General features: G+C 38.3%; 1 protein-coding gene across 1 annotated transcript in view; it reads right to left on the bottom strand.

Annotated features, from left to right (window-relative positions):
* The window catches only part of LOC495206 (A.superbus venom factor 1), a 33,201-nt gene that overhangs the window by 4,077 nt on the left and 11,408 nt on the right, over positions 1 to 17,716 (bottom strand). The window contains exons 17-34 of the mRNA XM_041587312.1: positions 17,417 to 17,617; positions 17,106 to 17,217; positions 16,007 to 16,092; positions 15,170 to 15,309; positions 14,260 to 14,472; positions 10,826 to 10,892; positions 9,097 to 9,183; positions 8,746 to 8,949; positions 7,767 to 7,842; positions 7,394 to 7,553; positions 6,338 to 6,439; positions 5,699 to 5,849; positions 5,374 to 5,537; positions 4,470 to 4,628; positions 1,754 to 1,813; positions 1,279 to 1,369; positions 877 to 928; positions 375 to 462 (exon numbers count right to left, since the gene is read on the bottom strand). Coding sequence (XP_041443246.1) covers positions 375 to 462; positions 877 to 928; positions 1,279 to 1,369; positions 1,754 to 1,813; positions 4,470 to 4,628; positions 5,374 to 5,537; positions 5,699 to 5,849; positions 6,338 to 6,439; positions 7,394 to 7,553; positions 7,767 to 7,842; positions 8,746 to 8,949; positions 9,097 to 9,183; positions 10,826 to 10,892; positions 14,260 to 14,472; positions 15,170 to 15,309; positions 16,007 to 16,092; positions 17,106 to 17,217; positions 17,417 to 17,617 — 2,213 coding nt within the window. The remainder of the gene's footprint in view (positions 1 to 374; positions 463 to 876; positions 929 to 1,278; positions 1,370 to 1,753; positions 1,814 to 4,469; positions 4,629 to 5,373; positions 5,538 to 5,698; positions 5,850 to 6,337; positions 6,440 to 7,393; positions 7,554 to 7,766; positions 7,843 to 8,745; positions 8,950 to 9,096; positions 9,184 to 10,825; positions 10,893 to 14,259; positions 14,473 to 15,169; positions 15,310 to 16,006; positions 16,093 to 17,105; positions 17,218 to 17,416; positions 17,618 to 17,716) is intronic.

The following is a 17,716-nucleotide window of genomic DNA, read 5'->3' as shown; positions in this document are numbered from 1 at the left end:
CTGTAGAGTAGGTTTTGAGATAAAGAACCTTAAGGTTTTTACCATGAGAAGGGTCAAGATAATTAAAGGAAACTAAAGCAAGTGAAAGGTTTCCAAACTATGGCACCCAAGCTCTTGGTCACTGGCTGCATTTTTTTCATCCCACCAGCAACGCACCAGCTTGATTGGCTCTGTACTTGGGAGACTGGCAGTCAAAACGACAAATGACAGTGGCAATGAAGAAGACATTGGTTTCCTAACTGAGGTGATATGATAAAAGCTTCTGGTGTGGGTAAAGTATGTTATTGTGATTCCCAGAGTGTACATATGGTGTAATGTACTAGAAGACACACAGTTTTCCCACATCTAGTAACCCATAAAAAACAATCACTTACCCTATCTAGAGAATCAGTATCAGGAGAAAAGCCAGTCATCATGGAAATATCAATAATGGACATGGTGGCATCAACGTTCTTGAGATGCCTGGGGAGAAAAAAGAAGTCATTACTCAACGCACTACAATAGTGAATTTTGAAAAAATGTATCTGTGAATTGCAGGCCATTTTTTGTTCAAGCTTTGTTTGTCTAAATTCCCTTAAAGTCCTACTACCAGGGGTGGGAGTAGTGCAACGTTCTGATAAGCCGAAGAGCTTTACTTTGCTATTCCAGCTTTTGAAACATCACACTGCTTCAACAGCCCACAATTTGCCACAATCGTGGAGCTTATAGCTCTTGCACTGTGACTTTTAAAGGTTTGGACACCAGCAGCAGAGGGGAACCCTAGGCCATGGGTATGTTGAAGAAGACATATTTAACAAAATACTACAGTGTTGTGCTGTTGGGTTTATTACCACAGTTCCTCTATAAATAAATATAACTGATATGTCCACTCCATACCTAGCACAAGCTTCGATAGACACCGTTGCCCTTGCTCCTTCGGAAGGTCTAGCTGTTTGGAGAGAAAAAAATCCAGGACGGCAAAGACAACAGAGAATGAAGGCAACAAACTGGAAGGATATTCTACTGTACATATCTTAAAGGAATTCTTTAGAACGTCAAAGAGATATTAGTATTTTAGGGTGATATGTAATAATGGGTACAATAAGAAATCCAGAAGTACTAACATATAGTGACCAACTGGTCTTTTGGGGGCTAAAAGCAATCATTTTCTTGGCTTTATAGGTTACTGGACATTACATTGCCCCATATTGAGTTAAACCACTTACATTCATGTCAGGCCTTTAGTTACCTTCCATACAATGCTATCATAATGCAAAATTGTGCTTAGAAATCACTCACCAATTTGTTCTTTCTTCACTTTCACAGACAGATCAAAGTTAAGGCACTTCCTTTCTTTCTCCGTGACAAGAGCATGGTACACTGTCACCACCTGCACAGGAACGTCACCATGAACATTCAGACATTAATTAAAAACAAAAACACAGTATCATAACTGTTGGTTCCAGACAATCAGCTATGGCTACAACGGCTACAACGGTTCATGGGAAATAAGTCAGGATTAATATTACAGATATTGCTCCATCTATTCGAAGCATCCAAAAACCAGGATTCTAGGGAGGAGTAGGTTGCACCCTTCCTTCTGACTGATATTTAAAGGAAAGAGTAAGTAGAGGAGCAAGATAAAACTCTCCACCTGTCATGCCAATACTATATTTTGAGGTAGCACTCTTGGATCCTAAGGCATTTGTATGAATGGCCACATATCTATAACTAGAGGGTGTTTAAAATGTGTTTAAAAACAAGCCAAACTCACCCTCAATGTACCTTGCCCCTTGCCCTGGGCTTTCACCACAAAGTCTTGGTTTAACCTGGTCTGTAAAACATGGAGGAAAAATGTATTTATAGCGATGTAGTTACATGATAAAAGAATTGACCTACATGTAAGAGCTTATTCTGGTTTTGGTTCCAAGCATTTTATTCCACAGAAAGTCAAGCCATTAGAAAGTGCACAATAGTTAGAGATAGTTACATATATTCACATAGTTAAATTGGGTTGAAAAAGACAAAGTCCATCAAGTCCAACCCCTCCAAATGAAAACCCAGCATCCATACACACACCCCTCCCTACTTTTAATTAAATTCTATATACCCATATCTATACTAACTATAGAGCTTAGTATCACAATAGCCTTTGATATCATGTCCAAAAAATCATCCAAGCCATTCTTAAAGGCATTAACTGAATCAGCATCACAACATCACCCGGCAGTGCATTCCCCAACCTCACTGTCCTGACTGTGAAGAACCCCCTACGTTGCTTCAAATGAAAGTTCTTTTCTTCTAGTCTGAAGGGGAGGCCTCTGGTACGGTGATCCACTTTATGGGTAAAAAGGTCCCCTGCTATTTGTCTATAATGTCCTCTAATGTACTTGTAAAGTCTAATCATGTCCCCTCGCAAGCGCCTTTTCTCCGGAGTAAACAACCCCAACCTTGACAGTCTACCCTCATAATTTAAGTCTTCCACAACTCTAACCAGTTTAGTTGCACTTAGTCTCTGCACTCTCTCCAGCTCATTTATATCCCTCTTAAAGGAATTGTTCAGTGTAAAAATAAAAACTGGGTAAATAGATAGGCTTTGCAATATAAAAAATGTTTCTAATATAGTCAGTAAGCCAAAAATGTAACGTATAAAGGCTGGAGTGATTTCATGTATAACAAGTCAGTCAGAGCACTACTTCCTGCTTTTCAGCTCTCTTGGTTTACACTGACTGGTTGCCCTGGCTACCAGACAGTAACCAATCAGAGACTTGAGGGGGGGCCACATGGGTCATTTCTGTTGCTTTTGAATCTGAGCTGAATGCTGAGGGTCAATTACAAACTCACTGAACAGAAATGTACCATGTGGCCCCCCTTCAAGTCGCTGACTAACTCAGAGTTATAGAGCTGAAAAGCAGGAAGTTGGATTCTGGCTGTTTTATTAGACATCTGTTCACTCCTGCCTTTATACATGGCATTTTTGGCTAACTAACTATATTAGAAACATTTTTTATTTTGCACAGCCTATCTATTTACCCAGTTTTTATTTTCACACTGAACTATTCCTTTAAGGAATGGAGTCCAAAACTGCCCCCATACTCCAGATGAGGCCTCACCAGGGACCTATAAAGAGGCAGAATTATGTTTTCATCCCTTGAGTTAATGCCCTTTTTTTATGCAAGACAGAACTTTATTTGCTTTAGTAGCCACAGAATGACACTGCCCAGAATTAGACAACTTGTTATCTACAAAAACCCCAAGATCCTTCTCATTTAAGGAAACTCCCAACACACTGCCATTTAGTGTATAACTTGCATTTATATTATTTTTGCCAAAGTGCATAACCTGCATTTATCAACATTGAGCCTCATTTTCCAGTTTGCTGCCCAGTTTCCCTACTTAGACAAATCACTGTGCAAAGTGGCAGCATCCTGCATGGAACCTATAGTTCTGCACAATTTAGTATCATCTGCAAAAATAGAAACAGTACTTTCAATGGCCACCTCCAGGTCATTAATAAACAAGTTGAAAAGCAAGGGACCTAGTACAGAGCCCTGCGGTACTCCACTAACAACACTGGTCCAATTAGAAAATGTTCCATTTACCACCACTCTTTGTAGTCTATCTTTTAGCCAGTTCTCTATCCAGGTACAAATACTATGTTCCAGGCCAACATTCCTTAATTTAACCAGTAACCTTCTGTGTGGCACTGTTTCAAATGCTTTAGCAAAGTCTAAGTAAATCACATCCACTGCCATCACAGAATTGAGATCCTTGCTTACCTTTTCATAAAAAGAAATTAAGTTAGTCTGGCAAGATCTATTACGCATAAAACCATGCTGGCATACACTCATAGTATTATGATTTGTTATAAAGTCTAGTATCTTATCCTTTAATAACCCTTCAAAAAGCTTTCCTACTACTGATGTCAGACTAACTGGTCTATAATTTTGAGGCTGAGAACGGGATCCTTTTTTGAATAGAGGAAATAGAGATGGGACAGAATGGTTAATTTATTTAAACACAGTGTAACAAGACAAATCCTTTCTCTAGTTCTAACCAATGATGTTACTACTCATTGAGTTTTGCACTGTGCTAAGCCATGTTTATCATTTGCTCCATCCATATGTCAGCTCTTCTCATTACATATGAAGCAATGTCACTATTGCTATTATATGTAAAGCATATTCTGGTTGTCTAGAAAGTAGACAAATGCTGAGAATTTCCTGAAAAGCTCATTATAAATGATCTTTTACTATAAATACAATTATATTGCCCATTTATGCAATGTTTCAGTTTTGAATATGATCTTGGGTAGATTGCATACAACTTGGCTTATCTTTCAGCCCTTAGAAAACCAACATAGTCTGTTGTTCCTACATAATTCTGTATTTAGACAACTCTCTTGTAAGAACTTAATTTGTTACAGAAAATCCTTTAAATTGCCATTTAGAATACTACTTATAGTATTGTCCCATGACTTGCTTGCTTACCTCCGCAGAACGTGCCAGCAAAGCATTTTCAAGATTGATACGATAGGTTAAAGGTTGTTGTCTCTCTGGGAGATGAAGGGAGACATCTAAGTTCAACTCATTGACACTTGGGATGTCTGTCTGGTACTGAGCAAGAGCTTGGAACATCACGATGGTTGCCTGGAATAAGAAAAGGGTCAGTCATTGCAATGATGCGTGCAAGAACAAGAATCTCCAAGAATGCTAGAATATGACCAGAATGCTATTGAAACAATGCCACCTTGAACACAAGTCTCTAGAACATCTTGGGCTAGTTTGCACGTAGAAAATGTTAAAAAAATCTGAGAGTGCTGATCAATGAAATTGCCCAAGGCACAACCTTGTGCTGAGACAATGTTTACATTCAACTGAAGACTTAAACAAACATGTTACATTTAGTGGGGTTTAGTTAGGACTACTCTTGTTGAAAAGCCATTAATTATGTGGCGCTCTAAATAATCCTTTCCATAAAGAAGAGCACTTGTGTCTTCATGGAAAATAAATGTAGATTTAGCAGAACATTGGCAATTTGAAATTAAGGAACCTACAAAAGAAACCAGAAAGGCACCAAATCCGGTATTTGGCTGGGCATTCAGCCAATTTCCAGCTCATGTGACATTAAAACTTTGGGCATCTCAAAGCATCAGTTTTTGCCAAAATTTCAGTTTTGAATATGTAAATGTGAATTTGGTTGGGTATTCAGCCAAACTTTTTGTAGAGGGTTGGCTATTTGGCCAAAGCCAAAAGCTATAGATTCAGTGTATCCTTAAATGCAACATACAGTCCAATGATATTTATTATCTTGTTAGGAGCAACTCAGGAGCAATGGCAGGGAGGGAATAACAATGAAAGTGCTTAATTATATAAGTTAATGGATATCACTTACCTGGGTGGAGCCGTGAACTGCTCCATAGTATCTCTTCTCATTGATCCAATGTACGATCCCACCCGTTAAATCATATTCTTTCATTTTTAGGAGGGTTAGGAGGGCGTATGATGTGGCTTCCAGGGAGATAAAACGTTCCCTTATCTCCCCCCAGTGGGTGTTACCTAAGAAACAAATCATATGTAATAAGAACACATGAAGAGTTGCTTTCTCAAAAAATAACATTTTGATTTTCCAGCTCCACTTGCAGCAACACCCATTGAGGGAGGAAGGAAGTGAGGGCCCCAATGCAGGAGTTTTGCTATATCTAGAACGTAATGTGTACCGTTAGATGCAGATAGCAGTTTCTTTGTGTTCGGAAGCTTCCCGGCCAGTGCAAGAGCATAAGAAGTGATTGCAATGGAGTATGGTTTTTGTAGTCCTTGATATTGACCAACCAGGTAGTCTGAGGCCTTATCAATACTCACTTGAAGGTTCTAGAGTAAAAGATCACAATTAATGTGTGACAGTTTTCAACACAGAAGAACATAGAAGACAGAAGAATTTCATAGAAGGGTAAAATTGAGATAGAATGTGTTCTCAGTGTGGTATTAATGATACAGAGGTCTCAAGATATCTTAATGTCATCTTTACCAGTCTTTAATTGTGGTCTAGATTCTTCCTTTGATGAAGATCTGTCCAGACACATTCATTATTCTTGGTGGAGGGGGCAGAATTGACTGGTATATGTGAAACTCTCTGTAAATTAAGTCTAAAGAGATTTGAAAGTTTTTACACAAGAACAAGACTCTTTGGCATTAACTCAATGGCATATTCCATTAGGGCAGTGGCATCACCCTGGGGAAATCCTGTGATTAGTCAATGCTTGGGCAGTTTAAGGGCTAATTTTTTTTAGAAATTTAGCTGTAATTCTTATGCATTTTTGGATTATGCATATTTGAGGATTATGAGATTAATTACTCACGTTTATATGCTGATTGCAAGTCCTTTGGCATTCTAGCATGGCAATAACAATAAAGGCTGTGAGAGAAGATTCTGCCTCTGCTGCTCCTGTTGTGATTCCTCCCTAGGAGACAGAGAAGATCATTTCCATCAAATCAGTTCACACAAAGCTAGTTAAGATATATCTACAACATAGAAGTGCCAGGCATACTGCTCACATAGATGTCCAGTCCCACCCAGGACTCTGCGATACATGTGTTCAGTAGGGATGTAGCGAACCGCCGATAATGTGTTCGCGAACGCCGTTCGCGAACACCTGCAAAAAATGCGAACAGTTCGCGAACAGTTTGCGAACTTCGAACATCCGAAAATCGTTCGATTCGAACGATCGAAGGATTTTAATCGTTCGATCGAACGATTTTCGTTCGAATCGAACGATTTTCGTTCGAATCGAACGAAAATCGTTAGATTTTAGCGACCGAATGGTCGAACGATTTTGACGCGAACGCCTATTGGCGAACGTCGCGCGACGTTCGCGAACTTGCGGCGGACGCGAACAGCCGATGTTCGCGCAAACAAGTTCGCCGCAGAACAGTCCGCGACATCCCTAGTGTTCAGGGCCAGATTTCTATTTCCGACGGCCTAGGCTGTCTGCTCCCCCATCCCCCTGCCCACCCCAGGTGTGTGTATGTATGTATGCGGGTAAGTAAATGGGAAGTTTGCAGTGCACCCAGTGCATTAGAAAAATAATGCGGCTGTGTGGCATGCCGACCCAGATATCGTGACGCCCCAGGCCGGCCTAGAAGCTGAGCTGATATAGTCTGCCTTGGGCATCTTAGAGAACTCCCAGACATTTGGGTGGCAAAAGGTTAACACAAAGCACTAACACTTAAGGCAACTCCATCTTGTTGCCTGATGAATGATTACCATAATAAAAAAAAATTACCACTTATGGGTAATTTTTTATGAACATAAGTATGTATATTGTTTTGTAGATGGTAGGTGAGACCTTCTAAAAACCTAGAACTTAGCATAAGACACACATAAATAATGGATATCTATTTCTTCCAAAGCATACCACCATATTCTGTTGGATGACTGGTGCGTTCTCCTCGAACAATCCATCCGGCTTCTGTCTCTCCAGTATAAGCCATTTGACGGCACCACAGAGAACTTTATCCTCAATATCAATAAATTCCTGAGCCATCCCAAAGACTTTAGCAACATAGCCTGTGAGCCTGATTGGAAAATTTGAAAGCTCTTGAACTTTTTATTACAGGTATGGGATTTATTATGTGTTATATTAAAAGTTTCACAATACAGAGTAGGGGTTCAATGAGACTGTGCCTAAAACAATATATATATATATATATATATATATATATATATATATATATATATATATATATATATATATATACACAACATATCATAGCCAGGGAGAGACTTACCATGTACTTGCTGGTTTGGTCAAGTAGATTGCATATGCGTTGTTTGGTTGGCGGTAAGCCATTTGTTGTGTATAACCTGCAAAGAGTCAATGGTTCCAATATCAATAATTGACATATAACAATTTAAGCATACCGAAAAACAGAGCTAGGCCCTGGAGACATATCAAAGCAGCCCAAGCAAGAGACTTCTCTAATAAGGCAATATCTTAATTTAAAGAGTCAACGCCAAAACTCATACTAACAGGAGCAGACTCAGTCCTCCACCAGTTGAAGGTACATGATTTGGGAAACTTTGCATTAAAGTGGACCTGTCACCCAGACACAAAAATCTGTATAATAAAAGTCCTTTTCAAATTAAACATGAAATCCAATTTCTATTTTTTATTTAAGCATTCATAGCTGTTGTAAGCTCATTTAAAAATTTCAGCTGTCAATCAAATATTGTCTGCCCCTCCTCTATGCCCGTGGCATAGAGGCGGGGCAGACAATTACTTTCACTTTCAATTCAGCACTTCTTAGATGTCACTGCTCCCCACACATTCCCCCAGTTCTCTTTACCATATAATTGTGTGGTCAGGGCATGGGGATGGACATCGGGTCCCCCATTCTGGTGCACAAACAAGATTCTGAGATGATACAAGGCTTTTCTTAATAACAGTGTCCACAAAATGGCTGCTGCCTGCTTGCTATAATTTTGAAATCCCAGACTGAAGGAATCAAGATTTAAATAATTTATATAGTGTAGTTAAAGTTCATATTCCTTGACTAATCTGATAAAATAGGATTTTGAATAATTTTTTTGGGTGACGGGTCCCCTTTAAGTGCGTTCATCCTTCACCAAGAGTTATATGTTAGGCAACCTTGCCTGAAATTGTATAAGGAACCCTTCAGTTTTACTCAACTGTTCCAACAGCATGGTTACCATCAAGGTGAGATCCTACACACCAAGATCCCCTTTTGCCACACCCAGTCTGTTTACCTTGTCTCATGTTTTTGAGGGCTTGATCTCTGCTGTTCACTCCAACTCGATCCCACTGCCCGGTTGCATCCAGGTAGCGTGTGACAATGACACTCGGAGTCATCGTGACCATATTCTGCTCCCCACAGCCAGAGGGCATCACAATCAGATGATTCATATTGTTGCCATCAATGGCATCTTCCACCATCTGACTAATAGGAGTACCTAAGTTAAAGAAGGAAATTAATTAAGAACCAGTGGTATTTTAGATAAGGGACATCCACATGAGACAACTGAAAAGAAATGTAGAAAGCAGAAGACGATCTTAAAGGGATTGTTAAACAGTTGCTTCTCATTCTTCTTGATGAACACCTTGTAAGGTGATGGTGGTGTCAATTTCTGTACGTGGAACAACATTTGGGGGATTTAGAGCTACAACTTTTTCTTCTTGCACTCCATCTATGGAAAATTAAGAAATAATTTATGAATTCTAGGTAATAGGTATGAAAACTCCAATAATAACATTTATTATAACATAATATACATAAATAGCCTTTAAAATATATCCTTATACTTTTGCTTAGCCATGTCATCAGTTATAATTGGTGCTTAGTGATGTTATTTGCTTTAAAAGACTTAATAAAACCTCTTGTTGTAATATATTAATGATATTAGAAATCACCTCAGAGTTTCTTGCAGCTGTTTACTAAAATCTGAATATCTTTTTTTTTCACTAATCTCTAAAAAAGTTTGTGTTTCTGTATACCCCTAAGAGTTTTTCTTATTTTTATGCTAGTAAATGTCTGAAAAACTTGATTTTTAGAGGTTTTCAAGGTTTTTGTATGTTTTAGCACATTGCACAGTGTTTTTTTTTTATACTTTTTATTTTCTGGTTTTCTAATTGTTATTTTTTTTTTTTTTCAAATTTAAAGTGAATTTAAGAGATTAAGAAATTAAGTAAAAAACACAAAAAACCCTAATACAAAAATTTGCCAGGTAAAAGCAGTCGAGGTTCTATAGAAGATAGTGGGAGCTGCTCTGATCCTCTGGACAATTTTTAATCAATCTGAACTTTAAGGGATAGCAAAAATCAGAAAAACTCTTAGGAGTATATTTATTAAAGAGTGAAGTTAGAGGTCGTCACAGTCCTCTAGAGTGAAATTCCGCCACTCTCCGTTCATTTCTATGGGGGTTTGAAAGGCGTATTTATCAAAGGAGGAACTTTGACTTTAACCCATTGATAAATACTCTCAAATATTCCACAAAAATGAATGGAGAGTGGTGGAATTTCCCTCTAGAGGACTGTGGTGATCTCTAACTTCACTCTTTGATAAATATACCCCTAAGAGTTTTTCTAATTTTTTTTTGCTAGTAAGGGGCAGATTTATCGAATTCGAATTTCAAATTTAAATTCGAATTTCAAGTTTATTTTAGTGTAATTCGACTAGGGAACAGTCCAATATCAAATTTGAAATTTAAAAAAAATCTAAATTCGAATTTTGAAATTTATCATGTACTGTCCCATTAAGAATTCAAATTCGACTATTCGACAACTAAATCCTGCCAGATTGGTGTGTTAGCCTCCTACAATCAATTTGGAGTGATTTGTTGGACTTTTGAAAAAAATAATTTAAATTAGAATAGATTTCGATCAAATTTGATTTGAATTAGTTTGGAATTTGCAGCTCGATCCTATTCACCCATTTTTAAATGATTCGATTTTTTAGATAAATATCAATTGGTAATTTTTTTTCCAGTTTATGGGAGTTGATGGGAGTTTTCAGAAACTCCCATATACTTGAAATTCATCACTTGATAAATCTGCCCCTTGTGTGAATTTTTAGAGGTTTGACAGGTTTTCGTATGTTTTAGCGCATTGTCCAGTGGTTTTTTTAATTTGCACTTTTTATATTCTGGTTTTCTAATAACTTTCGTAGCATTTGTGATTTTTGAGAAATAGGGTTTAAACGTGGTTTCAAAAACCTCTAAAAACACTAAAATTCAACCTTTGATAAATGGGCCTCTATGTTTTAACATTTGGAAATGATGAGGTTCATGAAAATTTTGTATGGTGAGAGTGCCAAAAGAAAAAAATACAGACCTTTCCCTTTTACTTCTGGCTCTAATATTATAGTCTTAAGATCTTGTGCTATGCGCATTCCTTCAGGCTGTAAAAGGAAGGAATTTGAAATGAGTAACTGGAAATCATGTGAGTTTATAGAAAACATACAGGGTAAATAGGTATTTGTTTACTACCAGAGTGTAAAAGTGTTGAGTAGAAGAGATTCATCACTATAGTCATATCCTACTAAAAACAAGAAAAAGCAGTAAAACCCCACACTAACTTACTAAAATTAATTGAGATCTACCGTATATACTCGAGTATAAGCCGACCCGAGTATAAGCCGAGGTACCTAATTTTACCTACGAAAACTGGGAAAACTTATTGACTCTAGTATAAGCCTAGACACAACTACAGCCCTGTCTCCCAGCAGCGCACATTCTGCCAAAGCGACCCCCCAGCGATCAACCAGACTTCTTTGCAAAGTTGATGGTGACAGAGAATTGCCAAATGGATTACTGTGTGCATTGTCCCACTGTCCCACTACCATGTGCAGAGGGTGCTGTGTGATATTGCCATCACTGTTAATCCTTCATATAACCAACAGAGGGCGCTGTGTGATATTGCAGTCACTGTTATTCTTTCATATAACCAACAGAGGGCACTGTGTGATATTGCAGTCACTGTTATTCTTTCATATAACCAACAGAGGGCGCTGTGTGATATTGCAGTCACTGTTATTCTTTCATATAACCATCAGAGGGTGCTGTGTGATATTGCAGTCACTGTTATTCTTTCATATAACTAACAGAGGGCGCACTGTTATTCTTTCATATAACCAACAGAGGGCGCTGTGTGATATTGCAGTTACTGTTATTCTTTCATATAACCAACAGATGGCGCTGTGTGATATTGCAGTCACTGTTATTCTTTCATATAACCAACAGAGGGTGCACTGTTATTCTTTCATATAACCAACAGAGGGCGCTGTGTGATATTGCAGTTACTGTTATTCTTTCATATAACCAACAGATGGCGCACTGTTATTCTTTCATATAACCAACAGAGGGCGCTGTGTGATATTGCAGTCACTGTTATTCTTTCATATAACCAACAGAGGGCGCACTGTTATTCTTTCATATAACCAACAGAGGGCATTGTGGGATATTGCAGTTTCTCCCCAAGTGAACTGTTGGTATAATAATGATTAAAAGTGACTGCAATCTCAGCTACTGCCCGCTGACCCGAGTATAAGCCGAGGTAGACTTTTTCAGCACATTTTGGATGCTGAATAACTCGGCTTATACTCGAGTATATAGTGCTATTATAATCATATGCTTAGTTCAATTTAGCACCAACATACAATTAATGGTATTTCAATTGATTGTGTTATATACAAATAATTAAAATGATTAAAGTGCTGTGACTTTCAATAAAATTTATCTACACACAATTGATGAATAATCTAAAAGTTCATGGTTCTTATATGAATTAAATAAGGTGCTAGTGCTGTAGTTATAATTTTAAAGTGAGTTCATGGTATCAAATAGTGATGGGCGAATAAATTCGACAGGCATGAATTTGCGGCAAATTCCCGCATTTCGCAGCCGGCGAATAAATTCGCGACTCTCTCGCAAAAATTCGCCGATGAAAATTCGCCTACGACAATTTCCTTTTTCCAGGATTTTTTCGTGAAAAATTTCGAAATGCTCGATTTTGCGTGAATTTCACGATTTTCCGTGAATTTTTTGCGAGAGATTCGCCCATCACTAGTATCAAAAAATTTATAATAAAGTGTCAGCAATTCATGAATAAAAGTTAGAAATTAGAAAATAGTATAGAGGTTTCCCATACGCTTTATCAAGGCAAATGGGCTTTTCATCCGTCGCTAGGCTTTTTAAAAAGCCACGGATGAAAAGCCAAAACGTGTGTCGGCGAGCCTTCAAACCTTTTTTTTTACAAAAACCTTATTATTGAAATCTTACCTTTTTTAAACTTAAATTGAATCTCGGATCCAGAGAAATTTGATGGAATTGTAGCACTACTAGCGCAGCATTCATTCCTTTTATTCTCTTATATCTCTAGAGGATTTGTTGGTTTTATAGCAAAGTTATCTCTCCTTACAAGACAGTTAAACGTAGTAACGAGACCACAGTCCTCAGTGTTCTGCCTTTCTCCCACGTGTGGTGAACAACGCAGCCAGTTTCTTCGGGACAACTCCACCCCTATACTATTTTCTCATTTCTAACTTTTATTCATGCATTGCTGAAACTTTATTTTTAATTGTTTGATACCATGAACTCACTATAAAATGATAACTACAGCACTAGCACCTTATTTAATTCATATAAGAACAATGAACGTTTCGATTATTCATCAATTGTGTGTAGATAATTTATAGCACTTAAGCACTTTAATCATTTTAATTATTTGTATATAACACAATCGATTGAAATACCATTAAGGGGCAGATTTACATAGGGTTGAATATTGAGGGTTAATTAACCCTCGATATTCGACTGTCGAAGTTAAATCCTTCGACTTCGAATATCGAAGTCGAAGGATTTAGCGATATTCGTTCGTTCGATCGAACGAAAAATCGTTCGATGGAACGATTAAATCCTTCGAATTGTTCGATTCAAATGATTTTAATCCATCGATCAAACGATTTTTCTTTGACCAAAAAATGCTTAGGAAGCCTATGGGGACCTTCCCGAGGTGGCGAACTAGGGGGTCGAAGTTTTTTTTAAAGAGACAGTACTTTGACTATCGAATGGTCGAATAGTTGAACGATTTTTAGTTTGAATCGTTCGATTCAAAGTCGTAGTCAAAGGTCGAAGTAGCCCATTCAATGGTCGAAGTAGCCAAAAAAAACCATACGAAATTCGAAGTTTTTTTATTCATTCCTTCACTCGAGCTAAGTAACTGGACCCCTAACTGCATGTTGGTGCTAAATTGATTGAGAACTAAGCATATGATTATAATAGCACTAAGCACTTACTGTATATAATTAGATCTCAATTAATTTTAGTAAGGTAGTGTGTTGTTTTACTGCTTTTTCTTGGTTTTTGAATCCCTATTCTGGTTTATATACCTCTACACGGCCTGAAATTGGGTAATACAAGTGGGTGAACATTAATTACAAGTGAACTATTTTTTGTGTGTGATTATAGTCATATCCTAGTGTAGCTGTCTATGGAGATTCTCATTCATCCAGGTCATGATGTACAGTATCTAGTACAGTTAAGTCTAAAGCAACTGGGCTTTCTACGTTTTCATGAAAAATGTTACCACTCATCTGAGCAGCTTATTCAGTTTAACTCAATTGGCTGAACTGAAGAAGCCGTTCTGATGAATGGTGAAACGTTTTCAAGAAAACTCAGAAAGTCCTGTTGCTTCAGACATAATTATAGTAAACCTAGTGAAGATCTTGCACAAAGTGCGCCTGAATCAGTGCAGGCAGATGTACTCACCACAACTTTCAGCTTTTTACGGACACCATCTGATGCAAAAACTCCTGAAACAGATGCCTTCACCTCTATTTCATGCTGGCCAAGAGTGAGTGGCACAATGACAATTGGGACAGTGGTGGAGGAGAGGCCTCCAATCCAAACCTCCTGTCTGTACCTCTTCTTAGCCGTGGACAGACTGCAAAACTCTGGATTGTGGGTCAACTCCACACGCACCTGTGCAACACATGAATGGCTAGAGTAAGGCAACTGTATCAATGGAGAGTTCAAGCAGCTACACCACCATCATGCATTGAAACATGAAACCCTGCTAAAAGCTAAAGCCTCACAAGGCAACGCATCATGTTGGTGGGATATCACCATAAACAGTCTTTAGAAGACTATACAGCAGGGATCCCCAACCTTTTGAAGCAGTGAGCAATATTCAGAAGTAAAAGGAGTTTGGGAGCAACACTAGCATGAAAAATGTTGTTGGGTGCCAAATAAGTGCTGTGATTGACCATTTGGTAGCCCCTATGTGGATTGTCAAACTACATTGAGGCTCTGTTTGGCAGTATTCCTGGTTTTTATACAACCAAAACTTGCCTCTAAGCCTGGAATTCAAAAATAATCACCTGCTTTGAGGCCACTGGGAGCAACAGCCAAGGGATTGGAGAGCAACATGTCGCTCATGAGCTACTGGTTGGGGATCACTGCTATACAGTATAAGACTGTTAATGCACAAACCATGTGATTTATTTCTCTCCATTTGTACAGTAATTGGAAAGGACCTTTTTTGGCATTCAACTTTACATTTCCATTTAAATGAGGTTTTGTTGCCTTTACAAGTAATTAAATGCATCGATACATACTAGAATGAGTATGAAAGGACTTACGTTTGGAATAAACTTACTGATTTTTGATTTCACTTTACCTTAATTTTGTCATTCCCGTAGTTGTAGAGAATGGCGCGAATCTCCACCTGCTCGTTCCTCACAACAGAATATGGAAGTTTCAGGTCGATAAAGAAATCTTTCATCACCTTAATCTCATAGGGCTGACCCACACACAGACCTGTGTATAAGGGAAGAGAACTTGGTTTGTACCACTCTTCATGGTGAGTTGAACAAGATCTCACGATTTTATAAAGGCTTGACCCAATGGACCGGGAGGAGTCACAGTTCCACTTGATAACTGTTTGCTACTCCTACTACTCCAACTACTTGTTACTCCTTGCTACATGACAAATACCTTACTGACCTTTAACCTGGTCTTCCAAGAGTATCTAGAAGAGCAAATCAGCATTCTCTAGAAATCTCACCAGGCTTTCCCATGCCAAAGCTCAAGGGGCACTCCCTGGGGGCAGCATCATAGTTTGGGAAGAAATGTCTTATAATATGAAAAATTCCTGCCCCAAAACACAGTCATGCATATTGCTGGTAAACATACTAACCCCACATGTGAAACCTCTTCATTTGGACCCTACAGTAAATCATACTCATTATACACAAAACATCCCTCCTAATCAAAAGTAATATAAAAGCCCTGCATAAACTGCAGATGCTAAAGCCATGAGTAAAGGGATCACACAGAGTTAAATTTGTTCATCCGATAAAGAAAGCAGAGTATTTCTAAAACATATACCCAAGAAGAAGCAACCAGTCACCTGGAAGGCATTTGCAATTATGCATTGAAACATTATAATCCTGATATTTAATTGCATACACCAACATACTGGATTTAGTTGAGGCTTAACATATAAGAGGAGTACCTTTAGTTTCAGATAAACTCACAGCTAGAACCTCCCAGGTGGTGATGGAATCTTTCAAGAAAACATTTAGGCTCTTGCTCGAAATACTGTGGAGGATAATAGTGGAATGTTAAAGGGATCCTGTCATCGGAAAACATGTTTTTTTCAAAACACATCAGTTAATAGTGCTACTCTAGCAGAATTCTGCACTGAAATCCATTTCTCAAAAGAGCAAACAGATTTTTTTATATTCAATTTTGAAATCTGACATGGGGCTAGACATATTGTCAATTTCCCAGCTGCCCCTGGTCATGTGACTTGTGCCTGCACTTTAGGAGAGAAATGCTTTCTGGCAGGCTGTTATTTTTCCTACTCAATGTAATGGAATGTGTCTCAGTGAGACATGGGTTTTTACTATTAAGTGTTGTTCTTAGATCTACAAGGCAGCTGTTATCTTGTGTTCGGGAGCTGTTATCTGGTTACCTTCCCATTGTTCTTTTGTTTGGCTGCTGGGGGGGGGAGGAGGGGGTGATATCACTCCAACTTGCAGTACAGCAGTAAAGAGTGATTGAAGTATATCAGAGCACAAGTCACATGACCAGGGGCAGCTGGGAAATTGACAATATGTCTAGCCCCATGTCAGATTTCAAAATTGAATATAAAAAAATCTGTTTGCTCTTTTGAGAAATGGATTTCAGTGCAGAATTCTGCTGGAACAGCACTATTAACTGATTCATTTTGGGAAAAAAAAGAAAAAAAAAAGTTTTTTCCCATGTTTTTTAACATGGAAATTATTAATTAATATTTATTTTTTAGGAAACGATGGGGTTACAAAACAATGAGTCAGTTTTTTATGTATTGCCCTATTAATGACTAAAAGGGGAGTCCTTGTAGGATTTGCTTGGATTGGAGAGTTTGTTCATGACAGTTAACAGATTTGGGCATGGTCGGGCAAGTTATTCTGTGATTAGAATTTTCTTTAGTTAGGACCCCATTCTACTTAGTTGGTAGGACCCACAGCTCAGGGGACACAATTGGCACAAATCTCCATATTGTTATAATGAATACTCTAATTAATAAGAGATGGAAGTATTTATTAATACAAATAAGAATTACTCACCCGTTGACATCTGGCTTCTCGGCCATTTGCTCCACTTTCCAGAACCAGCTCTCAGGAAACTCCGTCCTGGACACAATGTCGGAATCCAGCATGTATTCATCATCTTCCTCACCTGAAGTACAAAATACAATGTGGCATGGCACAGTAGAGTACCTAACACCTATCTGTATGGATGCAAATTAGCACCTATTTTTGTACCTGTTAATACATGAAGTCCATATCATTTTGTTTGTGACACAGTAGTCCCTTTAAAAGCTAGGTCAGACAGTTAAAATACCAATAGCCAAGTCATCTCTAATTTTGTTCCTTACTTCTTCCCAGGGTGTCTTCATCTTTACTAAGCTTCTCAGCTTCCCTCTTCTTCTCAAAGTATTTGCAGCAGTCCAGGAAAGCATTCACACATTCTTTCCCATCCAAGATGTAGCGGGCACGTCGTTCGCAGCTGTGGCCCATCAGGTTCTCCTGCATTCCATCCAGGCAGCACTTCTTTGCCTTGTCCTTGTATTCTGAAGCTAGAATATTGGCAGATGATATCAGTGTTCAGTTCTCAATAAAGAATCATCACTGTAACTGAGAGGTTGGCTGCCTTTACAAACAGTGGACAATATTTC

Source organism: Xenopus laevis, chromosome 3L (assembly GCF_017654675.1).
Source record: "Xenopus laevis strain J_2021 chromosome 3L, Xenopus_laevis_v10.1, whole genome shotgun sequence".
Classification (NCBI taxonomy): Eukaryota; Metazoa; Chordata; class Amphibia; order Anura; family Pipidae; genus Xenopus; species Xenopus laevis.
Note: the sequence above shows the minus strand (reverse complement) of the source record. Positions and strands in the feature narration are given on the sequence as shown.